The following is a 16731-nucleotide window of genomic DNA, read 5'->3' on the forward strand; positions in this document are numbered from 1 at the left end:
AGGCAACGTTTTTCATTCACAATATGAACAAGGATCCCGACAGGAAGAGATGTACAGTAAACAAAGGATGTTGCATCAATCAAGCCCACATTATAACCCCTAACAGTGAGCCCTAAGGGAATTCAGGTTGTAACAGAATGTCCATGGCTGCAGGAAACTCAGGATGAGAAAACACAGGATACTGGCCCCAGAAAGCTAAGGTGCATTATCAGGGAGCCCAGACTCTTGCATCTTGCCATACATAGAAAAGTGCTAAATTCTTTAACTTGAGATATCTGGTTTTCTTTAATTAATAGTAATCTTTTGATGTCCTGACTACCTGGTCTTTACTGCAAAAATTTCTACAGATCCTGGTTCCTCCCTTCCCCCTCTCTTCAGAGAAGTTCCTCAGAGTGACCTGAGAGTCTTATCTCCCAGGCTTGAAGTCCTCAGAATATCTGCTGAAAAAAACACGCTGTGCTTGGTTACACAGTTGTGTCTGACTGTTTGTGACCATAGACCATCGACCATGGACCATAGCCCGCCAGGTTCCTCTGTCCATCGGGATTCTCCAGGCAAGAATACTGGAGTGGGTTGCCATGCCCTCCTCCAGAGGATCTTCCCAACCCAGGGAGCGAACCCAGGTCTCCCGCAATGCAGGCAGATTCTTTACCCTCTGAGCCACCAGGGAAGCCAGAATAAAGCATTAACTCTTAACATTTAGGTTGTGCTTCTTTTTTTTCCCAGCCTACAGATGGTATAGTCTCTCACTGGGAGAAGCCCAACTCTGTGATCAGAATGTTGCCATCTACCAAAACTTCCCATTTTCAGCATATCTCACTGTTTTGCTATCACATGAACCCTCACTGGTTCAGTCTTTTCAGAGAAGAACCCTCCAGTTGTTACCTGGGTGGGAAAGGGATTTACAGTCTAACTGCTCCCTGAACTGCTTTGTAACCAGTCCTCTTGTTTTTAACCCCATTTACACCCTCACCTTCAGTGGTACCTGGCAATTCCAATTCTTGAGTTTTTCTGCTACACCTTAGCCTCAAACAATTTGTTTCCTGACTTCCCTATTCCAGGACTTTGTTTTCTCCATTCTGCTAAAACCATTTCCATTTATCTATGCTCTCCATCTTCCAAATGTTGTTGACATCACTTGTTTGTTATTGTCCCTTCTTCAGATCTGTTTGTTCATGGGAGCTTATGCCCTTCTCATCCTTTTAACTGTCATTTCAGTAGGGTTGGCAGAGGGAGAAGAGGTAAATGTGTCTTGTGACTGCATGGAATTCAATCTACCCTACTTACCCTCAAGTCTCTTTATAATGTTTCAATTATGTGTGTTCTGCCTCTCCTTAAATAGGGAGCTCTTTTCACTGCTTAGCACTGTATTCTGCTTGGACTGGGGGTAACGTGAGGCAGAGGGTAATAACAAAGGAATAGAAGATACACACGTTCTCAAAACGTTTCATTCGACTCTCTCAGGGTAGGGTAAGAGCCATTTTTCCAACGTGTGGTTTCTGTCAACTACTCTTTTCAAGGTGGCGCTAGTGGTAAAGACCCTGCCTGCCAATGCAAGAGAAGTTAGAGATGTGGGTTCTATCCCTGGGTCGGGAAGATCCCCTGCAGGAGGCTACTGGCAACCCACTCCTGTATTCTTGCCTGGAGAATCTCATAGGCATAGCAGCCTGGCAGGCTACAGTCCATAGGGTTGCACAGAGCTGGACAAAACTAAAGCGACTTAGCACATCACACTCTTCTTTTAAAAGTCCCGCCACCTCTCCTGTTTTATGTATTTTGGCTAAGGGGGCTGGAGGCCTAGGTGGGGTGCTCAGGAAGGTCAAAGGATGGAAAAATCTGATTCATAAACCATACAAAGTCAGTGCTGGGCAGGGGCAGTAGAGATTACCGAATTCAATTTCCTTTTTTTTTAATATATAAATTTACTCATTTTAATTGGAGGCTAATTACTTTACAATATTGTAGTGGTTTTGCCATACATTGCCATGAATCAGCCACGGGTGTACATGTGTTCCCCATCCTGAACCCCCCTCCCACCTCCCTCCCCATCCCATCCCTCTGGGTCATCCCAGTGCACCAGCCCCGAGCATCCTAATTTCCTTATTTTTAAAAAGGAAACTGAAGTCCAGAGAGCTGTAGTTTATTTGGATCAACTGTGGTCTCTTGAGAAATACTCTCAAGCGATCGCTTGAAAATGCCATGTTATTAGCAGTCTTTGGCCCTTTGGGTCTAAGGTTCTCTCGGTCCCAAAGTAGCAGGTCCCTTGCTGTTCTTGGATCAAAGGTCATTTCAGAGGTCGTTGCTCTCAACACCCTGTTGTTGTTGTTTTCCCTAGCACTCGTTAATTTTTAAAATTATGTAATTATTTTATTATTTATCTCATTTCCCCACTGGAATGTAGGCCTTGTGAAAGAAGGGATATTTCCTGTCGCCTTCGACGATTAATATTCAAGATAAACCAGGATTCTAAACTAAGAAGTCTGGCTCCAAAATCCGCCCTGTCGGCCACTACATTATGCTGTTATTTGGTGAAGAAAGCAGTCGGTGGGCTTCTGTGTATTCAGGCAAACAAGCAGACAAAAAGAGATAAACCAGTAACAGAAGCGAGCTGAAGATAAACATCCGGATCCAGGAGCTCAGCGCCCCCTGGTAACCTTTCTCTCCGGAAGCGCTTGCGGCCCTCTAGCGCGAGTACGCACGCGCGGCGCCGGGGTCGCTTTGGGTCGCGCGCGAAGCCGAGACGCGAGGGAAGGTTCCGCCTCCAGGACAGAAAGGCGCCTGCGCCGTCGGGGCTCTGGTCGGGATACGCATTCTCGCTTCCTCCCTCCCTCGCCTGCGCGCGCGGGTGGGCGTGGGAGGAGGCGGGGAACACAGAAGGAGAGCGAGGGGGCGGGTGTCGCGGGAGGGAAGGAGCGAACCGGAGAGCGTCGTCCTGAGAGGAGTGAAGGCGGCAAAATGGCGGACCGCTTCTCCCGCTTCAACGAGGACCGAGACTTTCAGGTAAACACGGGCGTCGCCGAGGTCCGGGGAAGGCGCTGGCTGAACCAGAACCTCCTCATCCCCCACTCCCAGTTCTCTTTCTCTCGGGGCTCTGCTGTGGCTTCCGAACCTGCTCCCTTTTCTCCCGCCTCCGATTCCTCTAGGGGCCTCCGGGTTTGAGGCGAGGCCGCATCTTTTCTCACTCTGTATCTTACGTCTTTAACTCAGGCCGCTGGGTTTGCGGCCTCGTCTTGTTTGGTCCGCGGCTTTGGGAGCCCCAGCCTGGCCGCTGGGTGGGGTGGCTGTGCTGCCCTCGGGTGTGCCCAGCGTGTGCGGGCGCTGGGCTGGCTCCCAGGGGAAAGCGGGGGGGTGGGGTGGGAGGTTTTGGGGCGAGTGTTCCTGAGACTGGGGCTCCTAAACCCCTGGATTTTGCTCGCACGGCTCGAAGTGGGGTCCTTCTCCCTCTTTGCTCACTGTAACAAATCGCTTTCATTGTCTGTTTTTCCATTTCCTCACCCGGAAAAAGGGGGCTTTAGTTATCAGACGCCTCCACGGTTAGTCAAACATTGAGATTTGCCTCAGCGTAAATGTTGCTGTTGTCATTACGTCGTTAAATGGGCTTGGAAAACAGTAAGTTACAGGAGGATGGTCGATGTAAGCTTAGCCCCAAATCCTACCTTGAGAAATTTGTAAAAAGCATCATGATAATGGACTTTACAAGCAGGTGGTGACTACTACCAACAGCTTGATTTTTCTTTCTTCAGTTGCAAACGTTTTATGGACAAATGTCCTTGCCGTGGCCAGCATGATTGAGGAAAAAATTAAGGCCAAATTAGAACAACACGTCTTTCGGCTGTTTTGAGTACCTTCCTGTTGAGCATTGTTACCGCAGAAATCTCAGCGACTAAAAGGGATTTAGTAGAGATGGGCTATTTCTAGGGTAAGGGACGTCCTTAGTCTCAAAGAAACCCCTGCATTACTACCGCAGACCCTGGCAACAGCAGTTTGGGTCAAGGGATGAACGTCCGAACTCAAGTTATTATCCCGCTGCAGCTGTTTCTCAAAGTTACATAGGAATACTCTAGATAGGTTTAGGAAGGCAGTTTGAAGGGTTTGAATTCCCCTGGATGTTTGGTTTGGTAACTAAACAGGTAAAGCAGCGAAGGCAACAATGGAACAATCTAGCACCTAGAACGCTGAAGAGTAGTTTTGCAACAGTAGACTATCTTAAGGCTGCTGAAAAGCCTTGTGATCATGCGCCTGCTGAATAGCTGCAGCACAATACAGGCTCTCAAGGTGTTTAAGGATGGAATGCAGGTCCTGGGAAGTTTAAAGTAGTTCTTATTAGCTATTTGATACTTGGGAAAGGTGAAGTTTTTTCGTTTGCTTTTTAGGGAGCACCATAAAATATACTAGGCTGCAAAATGTGGGGGTCTTATTGGTAGTTTTTAAGGAAACATGTTGATAATTAAAATCTAGTGCTTTTCAGAGAGAATTTGAAAGTCACCTAAATTGAAAATAGATAATACGGACAAATAAGTTTTGTGGGAAAATGTTAACCACAGGATTTCAGCAGTGTTGAACAGGCAGGGTTTTCAGGACCTTAAAAGATTTGAAAACTCGAGAGCAGAAGATGAAGGCAGTCACCTGAATAAATTGAGGAAAGCTCCTTTTTCAAGTAAAATGACTTTCTCTTCTCATGCTTTAGTTGTGTATGTGATGTGCTTTTGGTTGCTTGGTAGGCCTTTGAAGATATTACATATGTTTTACATATTTCTATATTGGTACGCCAATTTCTGCTGTATTGTGTCAGCCAGGTAAATATCCCAGCATTATGGGTAAATAGGATATTAGTAATAAAAACCTATTAGACAATTACAGGATGTTAGAACTTCTGTAAATTATTGTGCTAACATTTTTTTTTTAATCATTCGTTTTAAAATATTTTAAGTACTATTTTTTCTGGGCATTTCAGTAAAGGGGAAAATGTAGTTGAATTTTCATTAATGATGTCGTTTGATTTAAAGTTATTGGAGAGAAAACGCCCTAGGAAACTCCTGCATATAGCATATCTGAAGGTCAGGTTATTCAAAATTAACTTGGCCTTTTAAGGCTTTAAGTGATAAATGAGGTGAAGCTACTGAGTGCTCTTGAAAACAAATCCAAAGTAGGTTTCCAGATACAGTACATAGATCCTGTTTCTTTAAACAGATCTAGCAGTGGAAATTTTTCTGTGCACCTTCTCTGGTAAGTTCTAGATGACTATCATTTTCTTTGCCTTTAATTTGGCAAGAGAATTTAGAGTTGTATTATTTCATTCTTTACAATTTACCATTAGGTGCAAATTTTGGGGAGTTAAAGTGTTGTCTCTTGAATTTAGCATGGAGTCAGAGGAGGCTTCACTATTAGATTTTGTGAACACTTAAAAGTTTCAAAGGTGTTTTATATAATATAGAGAGGAGCCTAATTGGCATATTACTTGAAGCACTTATGAATATAAAGAGTAATCATTATTATCAGGGACATGTTTGAAAGCATTTGATAACTTCATTTTAATGATAAACGGGTACTATTCTGTGGACTTTATATGTCTTGTCTCCTCATCTTCCAGTAACTCTATGAGGTGCGTAGTGTTACTCTTAGACTTTCAAATGAGGCAGCTCAGGTACAGATAGTTAAATAACTTGGCCAAGTATCCGCAGCTGGTAATGGCAGAACCAGGATTTAGACTCCTGCTTTTTGACTTTTGAACCTGTGCTCATGACCAATAACTTTACTGGCCATTGTATATTTTATGTAACTGTAACTGAGTCATCAAATATGGAGGATAAACGTATAGGTCACAAAGAATAACTGAGCTTTCAGAGAGGTGATAAAATTACAGTTTCTACTCTGTTGCAGTTTGTCCAGATCTGTTTCTTGTTGGTCTTCCAAGGGCTTCTAGGGAGGCTTCTGACAGTGATAAGTTACCCTTTGTCATAGAGAATATATTGTTAACTCTTAGTTCTGACATTATTTTAAAATACCCTCTTTAAGTGGTGTTTTATCTTTGGAAATCTTTGTGGTTTGGGCTGATGTATTTATTTTTAAAATGTTTTAAGAGTTTTAACTACTTCTTTAAGAATCTGACCTCAATTTCTGAATGAGACATGACTTCTGCCTACATTTACCAGATTAAGGCATATTTGTTCACAGATTGAAATGTTACAGAAAGTAGTGGAAAATAGCATGGTATAATTTGCAAATACAGATATATTTTCAACACTGAATTCCAAGTTCACCAAAGAAAGTATTTTTTTGTACTGTGATGTTCAGCGATGAGGTATATATACACACTGCTTAGCATTTAGTGGTTGCGCAGCTATTAATGATGATGCAGCTGAATGTTAGTGAGGAAATGTTCTTTAGCTTGTGTGCTTGCAGAGGACTGGTGATTTCAAGTAGCTTCTCATTTCCTCTTGTTCTGAATGCATTCTGCTTGAGATTGCTAATGAAAAGGAGCTACAGTAATAGATCGGTGAGTGATAAAGTAATAAAAAAGACAACTATCTTAAAGGTCATAATAAAAGTGTAAAAATTACCCAAGAACTTTCTGTAACATATATATAGTAATCATAGTGGTACACAGCAATAAGCTGTATTACTTCTATGTAGTATGTTTTTTATGTTTCATATGTGACACCAGGATGTGACTTTCAGATAATTCTTAATTGAGACCATTGTCAGGAGGTTTACAGTTTTAAAATACTTAGGTCATAGAAGTATATTAATATATTTTTTAGAAGTATATTAATATATTTTTTATGTGGGACTGTGTGATACAGTTGACATTCTAATGCAGACATGCCAGAGATCACACATGGGCAAATGTTCTAACCTCTGTTTCCTATCATCTGAAAGATACCACTAGCTGTGAAAATCATTGTCAGCTTTGCTTAGGATATTGAAACTTATGCAAAATCATTACTATTTCGATTCCCATACACATGATGATAGGTGGAAAGGACAGGAATCAAGGCTATACAAACTTCAGTGTACTCACGGTGAATTGGTATGGTTATTAGCAAATGCACAATTACTGGTTAGTATATTCTCAAGGGATTAAGAGTGACCACAGTAAAGTCAACATAAAGGAAGTCTCCCTGCTTGTGATTTGAAGGGTACAGGGTATATATTTAAGGCAAAAGGCATTTAAAAACATGAGACATATTAAGAAATAACATTTCTTAATGTTATTTCTCTTCTTAATAAGAGACATTTATTATAACCTGCCTCGAAGGGAGGATGGGGTTGGCAAGAACTGTGATCATAGGGCTTCATTTGATGGCAGCCTTACTTATTTCATTTTAAAGTAGGTATGGAAGACCAAGAAGAAAGAGACCTAGATAAATATATCATTAGGCTGAGTGCCAATAAAATTATGGAAAAATAAGTGTTCCTGGTGTAGTCCTTCCTTTTATTCTGTATGTGTCACAAAATTCTCATTAAAGTACTGCTAGAGATTTTTTTATCACATTTTCTCAAGTCTGTTTATAAGTTAAATAACCGGAACTAACATTTGTGACTTAAAACAATTTTAAAAGCATATATAACTGGCTACCTCGATTGTGCTGCTTCATCGTTGGGATGATTTACATATCAATTCAATCTATTTGGATAACATGATAAAATGAATAAAGGACAGTTTGTTTTCTTGATGTGGTCAAGATTACCATTTTCAGAAAAAAAGCAAAAGTTCATGAAATCTTGAACCCCCCCATGTAGAGGTTTTCATCTTTGCTCTTGTGAGTTGGAAGTTTTAATATTTTATTAATGAAAATGAATTCCAGCTTGGGGTAGACATCCAGTTCTTGGATTCTGTTAAAATTCCTTCCCTGAAACTGCTTGATCCTTGTATGTCTGGCATTCTCTTTTCATATTAGCATTGCCATTTAGTGCTAAGTGAAAGCTGACTCATGGCAGTTACCAAAGGCAGTACAAATGACCACCACAAATACTGAAAGAAGGCATTGATTTGATATTGCAGTGAATACCAGAAGATGTTGTAATGATTTTCCAGTTATAAAAAGTGAATTGTCCATTTAACTGTGGAAGTCTAACCAAGTGTGCTTAATACATATTGTATTAATCAGTGCAAAAATTAAATATGCCAAAGCTGAATATACTGTATTGTTATGCCTATACAAAATGATTTCTTTGAGATTGAACATACACTTAGTATTTTATATCTAATTTAGGAATGTATGGGAAAAAAAGTATAACTAAAGTTACTTTGGCATTGTACACAAGTTAATAGCATGTAATGTTTTAGTAAGTGCTATAGTGAGTAAGAAATTAAAATTCAGGCCCCAAACAGAGTTTCCTGTTATTTGCCTTTTTCTTTTTACCAACAATGTTAGAGTAAGGTAAATCTTGTATTTTGTCACACAAGCGACCAGAAAGTTACCTTTGAAATATTACGTTTACTCTTGTCTCATGAGTTTCCAATTATTTTTGTGATCCTTGCTAAAGCAATTACATTGATTTAAAGGGGGGATTTCAATTTATGTCTCTGTTTATTAGAACTGGAATACAAAATAGCTCTCCAGGTTTAAAATTGTTATAGAGAAAAGTCATTGATCATGTTTTGTATCTGACATTTTAAATAATGATTGTTGGAAAAGTCAGTATTCCTATCTCATGGTTCATTCGATATTATTTTTCCAGAGTTGATGAGAGAGAGAGGCTTAATTTTTCACCCTTTTTATAGGCAGTACTGATAAAATCAATAAATTATTTTGATACTTTAGGTCTTGACTATAGAAGAAACTAAAGCTGATGCTTGTGGATTATATGCTGTAGTGTCAATAATTTGTTGCTATGAGTAAAATTATGGAGTATAAAAGGGACAAAAGTGGTTGAAAATCTAATTAATACTACTTTAGGGATTCCTCTGCACAAGAGATACAAAAAGGTATATTTACTTCAAAAATATTTTTTAGAATATAAGTTAATTTTTTGAAAAGTTGTTAAAACAGTATTTGAAGTGTTTAAGAATAGTATGTATGATTATGTCTCTGGGGGAGTTGATTAAGAAGTGGTGTTTTTCAGGGAGCTATTGTTAAAGCTGGAGAGATACCAAAAGTAAAAACAGTATGTATTATACACAAGACTAACATGATTATCAGGTAAATAGTATTACAGTAAATAAATGCAAAACCCTAAGGGAGAAAGGAAACCCTTAAAATGGGATGAATAAGTGTGCCTTTAAGAAACATTTAAACTGGGTCTTGAAAGATGGGTTTGCATCCTTGCAAAGGGAAAGATTGGGAGGCATTCAGCTGGAGAAAATAGCCAGGGTAAAAGTGTAGAGGTGAAACTAGCAGAATTGGGTGTGGGTTTTTTTTTTAGGACAATGAATAAACCATTGGGAACAGGAAAAGGAAAAACTAGGGCTACGGAAGTTTTATTTTAATGCTGTAAGCAGGCATGTACTAGCTATTTAAGGTGTTAAGCAGGGGAATAGACGTAGGAAGACTAACGTAGATACAGTTGTGTTAGATATGCTACACATAGAGTTAAAGCTGTGATGACCGGTCTCATTAACCAGAATTAATGTGAATGGGGGCAAGGGAGTAGAGTAGAGGGTGTATACAAGGGAATGATTATAATAGTGGGCTATGTGATTTTAAGCTTGGCAGAGAGACAAGTGAGGCCTTTGAGGGTGGAGGGTAGAGAAAGTTGGATCAATGGGTTGTAGGTTCTGATGAGCCTGAAGGATTCTTGGAGTGGAGGTTCTAGAGGAATTGAGTTGGAAAGACAGAAGGTTGTGGCTAGAGAGCACAGTGTTTGAAACAGAGATAATGGACGCGTTGAAATCATGACCATGAGAGTGAAATGGCTACAGTAGAATGGTGGTCAGGATCATTTTAGGAAAGGAAGTTAGGAAACTGAGGCACCAGGATGTTGTAAAATCATGTAACCTGGATATTAGAATGGTAATATTGTGTATTAGAATACTGTCGTGACAGTTTAATAACTTAATAACTGCCCTTGTATACAGTCTTGTCTAATTCTCCCAGTAATTCAGCAAGGTAAATAGAGTAGGTAGTATGTCTTTTATAGGTGAGGAAACTGAGACTAAATTTAGTATTTGCCTAGTACAGACCTGAGTTTTGAACTTTAATCTTCTGATTTCTTTTGTAGCATTCTTTCTGCTGTTACTTATAGATTGGCCTCTTTGAGGTGATGAGTGTTGGTATCGTCTACATTATGCAAAGCATTGTTACTCTTTAATACTTAGCAGCATTTTCTACCAATTAACTAACTGGTAGGAAATAGTTGGTATGCTTATTGTTATTTTTTCCCCCCAGGAATATCTCACCTTTATAAGCTTAATTGGTCATTTATGACTTCTTGCCTGCCTTTTTGCAAGAAATTCCATTCCATTTCCCAGTCATTTATTGAGTTCCTGTTTGTTGGCACAGCATCATAAAATATAAGAAAGGATAAGAAAAGGTTTTTAAAAAATTAGTCTCTTTTTTCATTTATTCCAGTAGAAGAGTAGATGGCAGAGAAGAGTGGTACTTCTACTGGATACTGTCAAAATAAGGTGTCAAAACGTCTCCATGACCATTATAGCATCAGAAGCTGACTGCTGTGGAATCTAGTGATGAAACTCTCAGCTCCTGTTTGTTGTGTAGTATTAAATGACAGGCCTTGTGCCAGGGTGTTTTGGAGATATTTATCTAAGTACCATCCTAGCGAGGTGGTAGTATCCTTCACTTTACAGAAAAGAAAACAGGAATTGAGGCCACACAGTAAACTCAGATTTGAACCTTGTTCTCTCCTAAAATATGACTTTTCCTGTAGTTCCTGATTGTTTCAAGAATAAAATCCAAATGCACTAACTTGGCTTTTGAGACTGTTAAGCATCTGGTGCCATTGTAACAGATGTATTTCTTTTCTTGCCCTGTCATTGTCTTGCCATCGTGTAGTTTCTGTTTTTATCTGGACCTGCTAGGCTTTTTTGTTGTTTTTGTTTTTGCGTATGCTCCTACTTGTCCGGAATTCTTACACTCATTCTTTAAGACTCAATTTGTTGTGTCTCTGACATCTTACCTAGGCAGTTCGTTGCTTATTTTCTTTGGTCATATTTCAGTAACAGCACTTTTATTAGTAATAGTAGCAGCTAACAGTACAGAGTGCTCTCTGTTGGGCACTGTTATGCTTATTATCTCATCCCAGTTAGGTAGGTTCTATTTTTATCCCCATTTTACAAATGAAAAACTTACCCACTTCACACAGCTAGTGAGTCAAAGAGATAGCTTTCAAGTAGTTTGGACCAGTCTCAGCCTTTAGCCACTGTGTTGTTTTTCTCTCTCCTACTGTATACTTTATGATACTTATTATTTTATTATAATACTTATAATTTATCTCATCTCCCTGAATGTAGAACTTCTTGAATGCAGATTCTTTCTTGTTTTATTCATTTTTCTAGAATTGGTTCAGGGTCTGGCATCTACAAGTTGCTCAGATACTTGAATGGTTAAGTAGAGGCACATATGTAGGAAGGAAAGACTTTGTAGAGTCTGAGGATTATGTCCAATTTGGGGGATCAATTTTCCTGCTGTGCTGTGGATTATCTAGGTTGAACTGTTAGTTCTGTGATATCCTATAAAGCCAATTGAAGGATATTTCAGGAATGGAGGTTGTCTTATGGAGAGTTGTAATCTCACTTTATTTTATATTGTATGTATTATAGCAATCTTAGTTGTCAGTTTTCTTTTGTGTGACATTGTATATACACATTGTTTTTCTGTGGACTAGTGCAGAATTTTTGTCACACATCTAAATAGACATTTATCATACCAGCGAGTGGTGAAAGAAATAATAAGCATTTATGTGGATCCCACAGGACTTCTTAACTACTGTCTCCATATCTTTTGAACGCCTCAGAAATTGTTTCCTGATTTTGCCTGCATTTCTGAAAAAGGTCGATTTCTCCTGTGGGGTTTTTAAAAGTTACTAATTTTTCAGTGTAGTGAGATTTTGGAAACCAGTCCTTTCTTGGTCTAGTCCAGTTATCCACAAAATTTGATATGTCAAACAGATGTACATGTATTTTTAGACGAGGGTGTGATAAGCTCATACCCTTGACTCAGTGTAATGTGTTTTCAAGTTCTTAGATACTTACTGAGACTGCTTAGCCAATTATCTCTCCTACCAAATTACATAGAATTAAATTTAGTAAGTGGATTTATTTTTCTGGGTTACTGACTGGCCTCAACAATGTCTTGAAATAATAATTTATTACCTTTTTTTTAAAACTCTTTAAATCTTAAAACTTGTGCAGTAATACTGTAGTGTCATCATCTGGATTTGATGAAACAAACCACCAAATTTGATGAAACAGGCCTAAGCCCAGGGAGTGGTTTGGTAATCTGTCTAAGGTTATAGATGGCTCAGCAGGTAAAGAATCTGCCTGCAATGCAGGAGGCAGAAGAGACACAAGTTCAGTCCCTGGGTTGGGAAGGTCCCCTGGAGGAGGGAAAGGGCAACCCTCTCCAGTGTTCTTGCCTTAAAAAGCCCATGAGTAGAGGAGCCTGGTGGGCTACAGCCCAGGGTCACATAATTGGGCACAACTGAGTGACTAAGCGCGCACACACACACACACACACACACACACACACACACACACACACACACACACACACACACACACACACACACACACACACACACACACACACACACACACCAGCTGCCGGCGCACACACACACACACACAACACACACACACACACACACACACCAGCGGCGCGCGCCACACACACACACACACACACCAACCCCGAGCGCGACACTACACACACAACCCCAGCGCGGCGCGCACACACACACACACACACCCCGCGCGCAAGCAGCACACACACACACCACCACACACAACCCACACCACACACCACACACACACACACACACACACACACACACACACACACCCAGCAGATGACTTCAGAGATCTTTTGCTTTATAGTAATGTACTGAATGAAGGTCATTGGAAGTCAGACTGTATGATGATGAAAACAATAGTGAAGAATTTGGGTTTTTGAGGAATTGACCACAGTGGTGTTTCTGAATTTAAATATAATTTTATTATACTAATAAAATGACATCAGTAATCCCCCAGGATGTTCATTTCCATGTGGCTTGTGGGATCTTAGTTCCCCGACCAGTGATTGAACCTGGGCCCTCAGCAGTGAAAGCCAGGGTCCTGACCACTGGACCACTAAGGGATTCCCTGAATGTCCATTACTTTTTGGGTATGTTTTTCATCCTGAGATGTTTTCTTTCTGATTTGAGACCATACTAGAATTAGTTTATTTGGCGGGAGTAAGGGAGAGGGAGACAGAGATGAATTCTCATTATTTGTTGTCAGAGGAGGATGGATTTTTGTTCATAGGCGAAATAATGAAGCTGTTCTGTATGGCTCTATATGCTAAACAAAACCATTTTTAATCCATGGCAGGTAAAGTCAGCATCATTATATGTTTTGAATTTAGAAAGTCCATATTATAAACAAGTATATTATTTGAGTTGTGACGTAGGGCTATGATTAATGTGTCCACTTTGTGACTTTAGACATTCTCTAAGGGGGTAATGGTAAATACAGTAGAAAAGATAAATTTTGATTGCAGAGATTTGGAGCAGAGACAGGAACATCCTCAATAGGCAGCTTAATAGCCAGAGCCAGGTGCTAAGATGGGTTTGCATGAGTGGTACAATAAAGCTGACAAAGATAAAACTTTAAACTTGGCTCATACCTAGTTTAGATAGGAAAGCCAGACAGGATTTAAATTTTCAGTCTGTATAATCCTCCTGTTAATAATGGATTTGATTCAAATTGAGAAATTTGGATCTGCTGACTTATTACAAGTAATATTTTTTCATAAAAAAAAAAATTTTTTTTTTAAATGGTATGAAATTTTAATAACTATAGGAAGATGGAAGAAGCTCACCTCTTCAGGGTCTTAAATATTTTGTTTTGCTATTTGAAGTTACGGGTTGTTGGTTGTGATCCTTAAAGAATGGTCCCACACTTTTCTTTATTTCTCATTTTCCGTATTAATTACCATGTAGTTAATTACTGGAAAAGCTGTGGGATCATGTAGATTCCAAAATTAGCACTGGTTAGCAAATAACAAGATTCACTTATATGGATAAATTTAGAGTAACCTTTGTCTCTATTTATATTGAAATGATCACTACAGCTAAATTTGTAATAGAAAATTTCCACCTTTGTTCTGTGCTTCAAAGCAGAATCCTTGACCTGTAAGGAACTAGAACTACTGTGTACTTCAGTAATATGCAGGTCAGTCAGGTTCTATTCATTTGTAGTTAAGACCTACCCCAAGTTGATCCTTTTTTGAGAGAAGAGGCAGTTAAAAGAAAGTCAGCTGGCTGTATGTATACGTGGGTGTGCATTTAAAAGTCTTTGACACATTGTGTGTGTGTCTGATCTTTTTGAACTTATATTTCTGATCAGCATAAATGAAAAGCTATATTTCACTCTAAAGGCAGATAATATTTAGAAAGGAAGAATTGATTTGGACAGTGGAATAACTGTTCAAAGCAGTGATCATTGAAATCAGATTTTAAGAATGCCTTAATATTCACAGGATCTGTGGATGTTCACCGGGATGACTGTGTTCAGTTTATGCCTCTTGTCTAGGGGTGATTGTGATTGGCACACCCTCTTCTCTCAGTGGGCCCTGGCTTGTGTGATACAGTCATCCTAGGTCTAATGGGATTTCAGAGTCTAAATGTGGTTTTGAAAGCAGGGTAAAGCAGAAAAAATGACTTCTCTTCAAATCTCTGTTGAGGCCATCAGATAATCAGATGCTTTGCTGATTATTTTTGGAAAGAAGAATCTTACTAAATTCATCAGAATGACTTGAAAAAAATTTTTGTGGGGGAGAACGGCAAGAAATATTTTCATCAAAAAAAAACACCAACAGAAATATTTTCATCATCATCACCGCTACTGCTGCTATAGTTTGTGCCCTGGGAGTTTGAAATCACTCTTTATATTCCACCCTTCTTCATTTTGCTTTTCTAGTACAACATTCAGAAGGGACAGAAGGATTCAGAATGAAAAGTTAAACCACTTCTTCTCAAAGACAACCACTGTTTAATCTAATTATACGTGGATTCTTTCAGAGTTAATATATACAAGCAGTCTTCATTCTGCCTTTCCAAAGGTACATTTTTTAGCTCTTTGATTTTTTTTCTCATAATATGCTTTCAATAATAATGAAAACTAAAAGGTTTTTGTTTTTTGTTTTTACTTGTAACTAATTTTAGACTTATAGAATAGTCCCCAAAATAGTGTAGAGGGTTTTGGTATGCTACACACTCATGTTCTTCTGCTATAATATTTGTATAATAACCATAACATAATTATCAAGACTAGGAAATTATCATTGGTAAGATAATATTAACTGAACCATAGACCTTATTTGAATTTTACCAGTTTTTCCACTGATGTTCTTTTTCTGTTCCGGGATCCCATCCAAGTCTCCACATTGTTTACGTATAGCTGCTTCTTGGTTGCCTTCTCTCATCTGTAATACATCCTCAGTCTTTCCATGTCTTTTATGATAACTAAATTTTAAAAAATTTATTGGAGTATAGTTGACTTACAGTGTTGTTGGTTTCAAATGTACAGCAAAGTGAGCCAGTTATATATATATATATATATATCTCTCTCTCCACTGTTTTGTTTTTTTTAAAGATTCTTTTCCCATATAGGCCGTTACAAAGTATTGAATAGAGTTCCCTATGCTGTACATCCATCCATCTATACAGCAGGTTATTAGTCATCTGTTTTATATATTGATACTAAGTTTTGACTGTTTCTGCTTTCTATAGAGAATATCATTTCAGAATTATGGAGGCAAGGTTATTTTTTTAATCTTTGGGTTTTGTATAGTAGAATACAGTGGCAGGAATATGGGACTAAGAATCAGAAGCCTTTGTGAATTTGTGACAATCTCTGTATCAGTTTCTGTATCAGTTCTCTTGTTTGTAAAATAGAGATGATTTTTTAAAAAATCCCCTAAATTCAACTGGTGCCCAAATCCTGTATTGATTATATCAAGAGCTTATTAGGGTAAGGTTTCTAAAGGATTTTATAAAGAAAGCTGTCCATGTCTCTGTGTGTGGAATGGTATTGATCCTTCCCAAAACTTTTAAAAATAAATCTTTTATTTTAGAACAGTTTTAGATTTACAGAAAGTTTGCTAAGGTAGTACAGAGTTTTTTTTATACACCACACCTCTCATATACTCTGTGCCTGTTTCCCCCCTTATTAACATCTTGACATTAGTACGGCACATTTATTTCTGCATTAATGAATATCTCTCTAATCACCATGACCACCATGATGAATTTTGCCTTATGCCTTGACTCCTGCCATTTCCCATGAGATTAATACTGTGATTCTTTCCCCTTGCATTTTCATGATAAGCCTTTACTGATCCATTTGCTGTGAACCTTTTGTAATTTCCATGTGTCAGATGTTACCAGCTTCTAATTGGACATTGCCTTGGTACCCAATCTAGGTTTCTGTCAGCAGTATAGTTTCACCCGTTTGCATAGAAAAATGTAAAGTTAAAGCAATTAAAAAGCAAAAAGCAGAAAAAAACCCCCAGTAGAACAAAGCAAGTAGTACAAATGTAAAAGTGGATATTGATAAAAGTTCAGGGTACA

The 16731-nt window shown here is 38.8% G+C and overlaps 1 protein-coding gene across 1 annotated transcript in view; it reads left to right on the forward strand.

The window, feature by feature from the left end:
* The window catches only part of LOC122442269 (CLK4-associating serine/arginine rich protein-like), a 53236-nt gene extending 37171 nt beyond the window's left edge, over nt 1-16065 (forward strand). Inside the window, exons 2-3 of the mRNA XM_043470291.1 lie at nt 2687-3000; nt 15080-16065. Coding sequence (XP_043326226.1) covers nt 2687-3000; nt 15080-15115 — 350 coding nt within the window. The 3' untranslated portion in view covers nt 15116-16065. The remainder of the gene's footprint in view (nt 1-2686; nt 3001-15079) is intronic.
* Nucleotides 16066-16731: the final 666 nt, after the last annotated feature.

This window comes from Cervus canadensis, chromosome 1, assembly GCF_019320065.1.
Source record: "Cervus canadensis isolate Bull #8, Minnesota chromosome 1, ASM1932006v1, whole genome shotgun sequence".
In the NCBI taxonomy this organism is placed as follows: domain Eukaryota; kingdom Metazoa; phylum Chordata; class Mammalia; order Artiodactyla; family Cervidae; genus Cervus; species Cervus canadensis.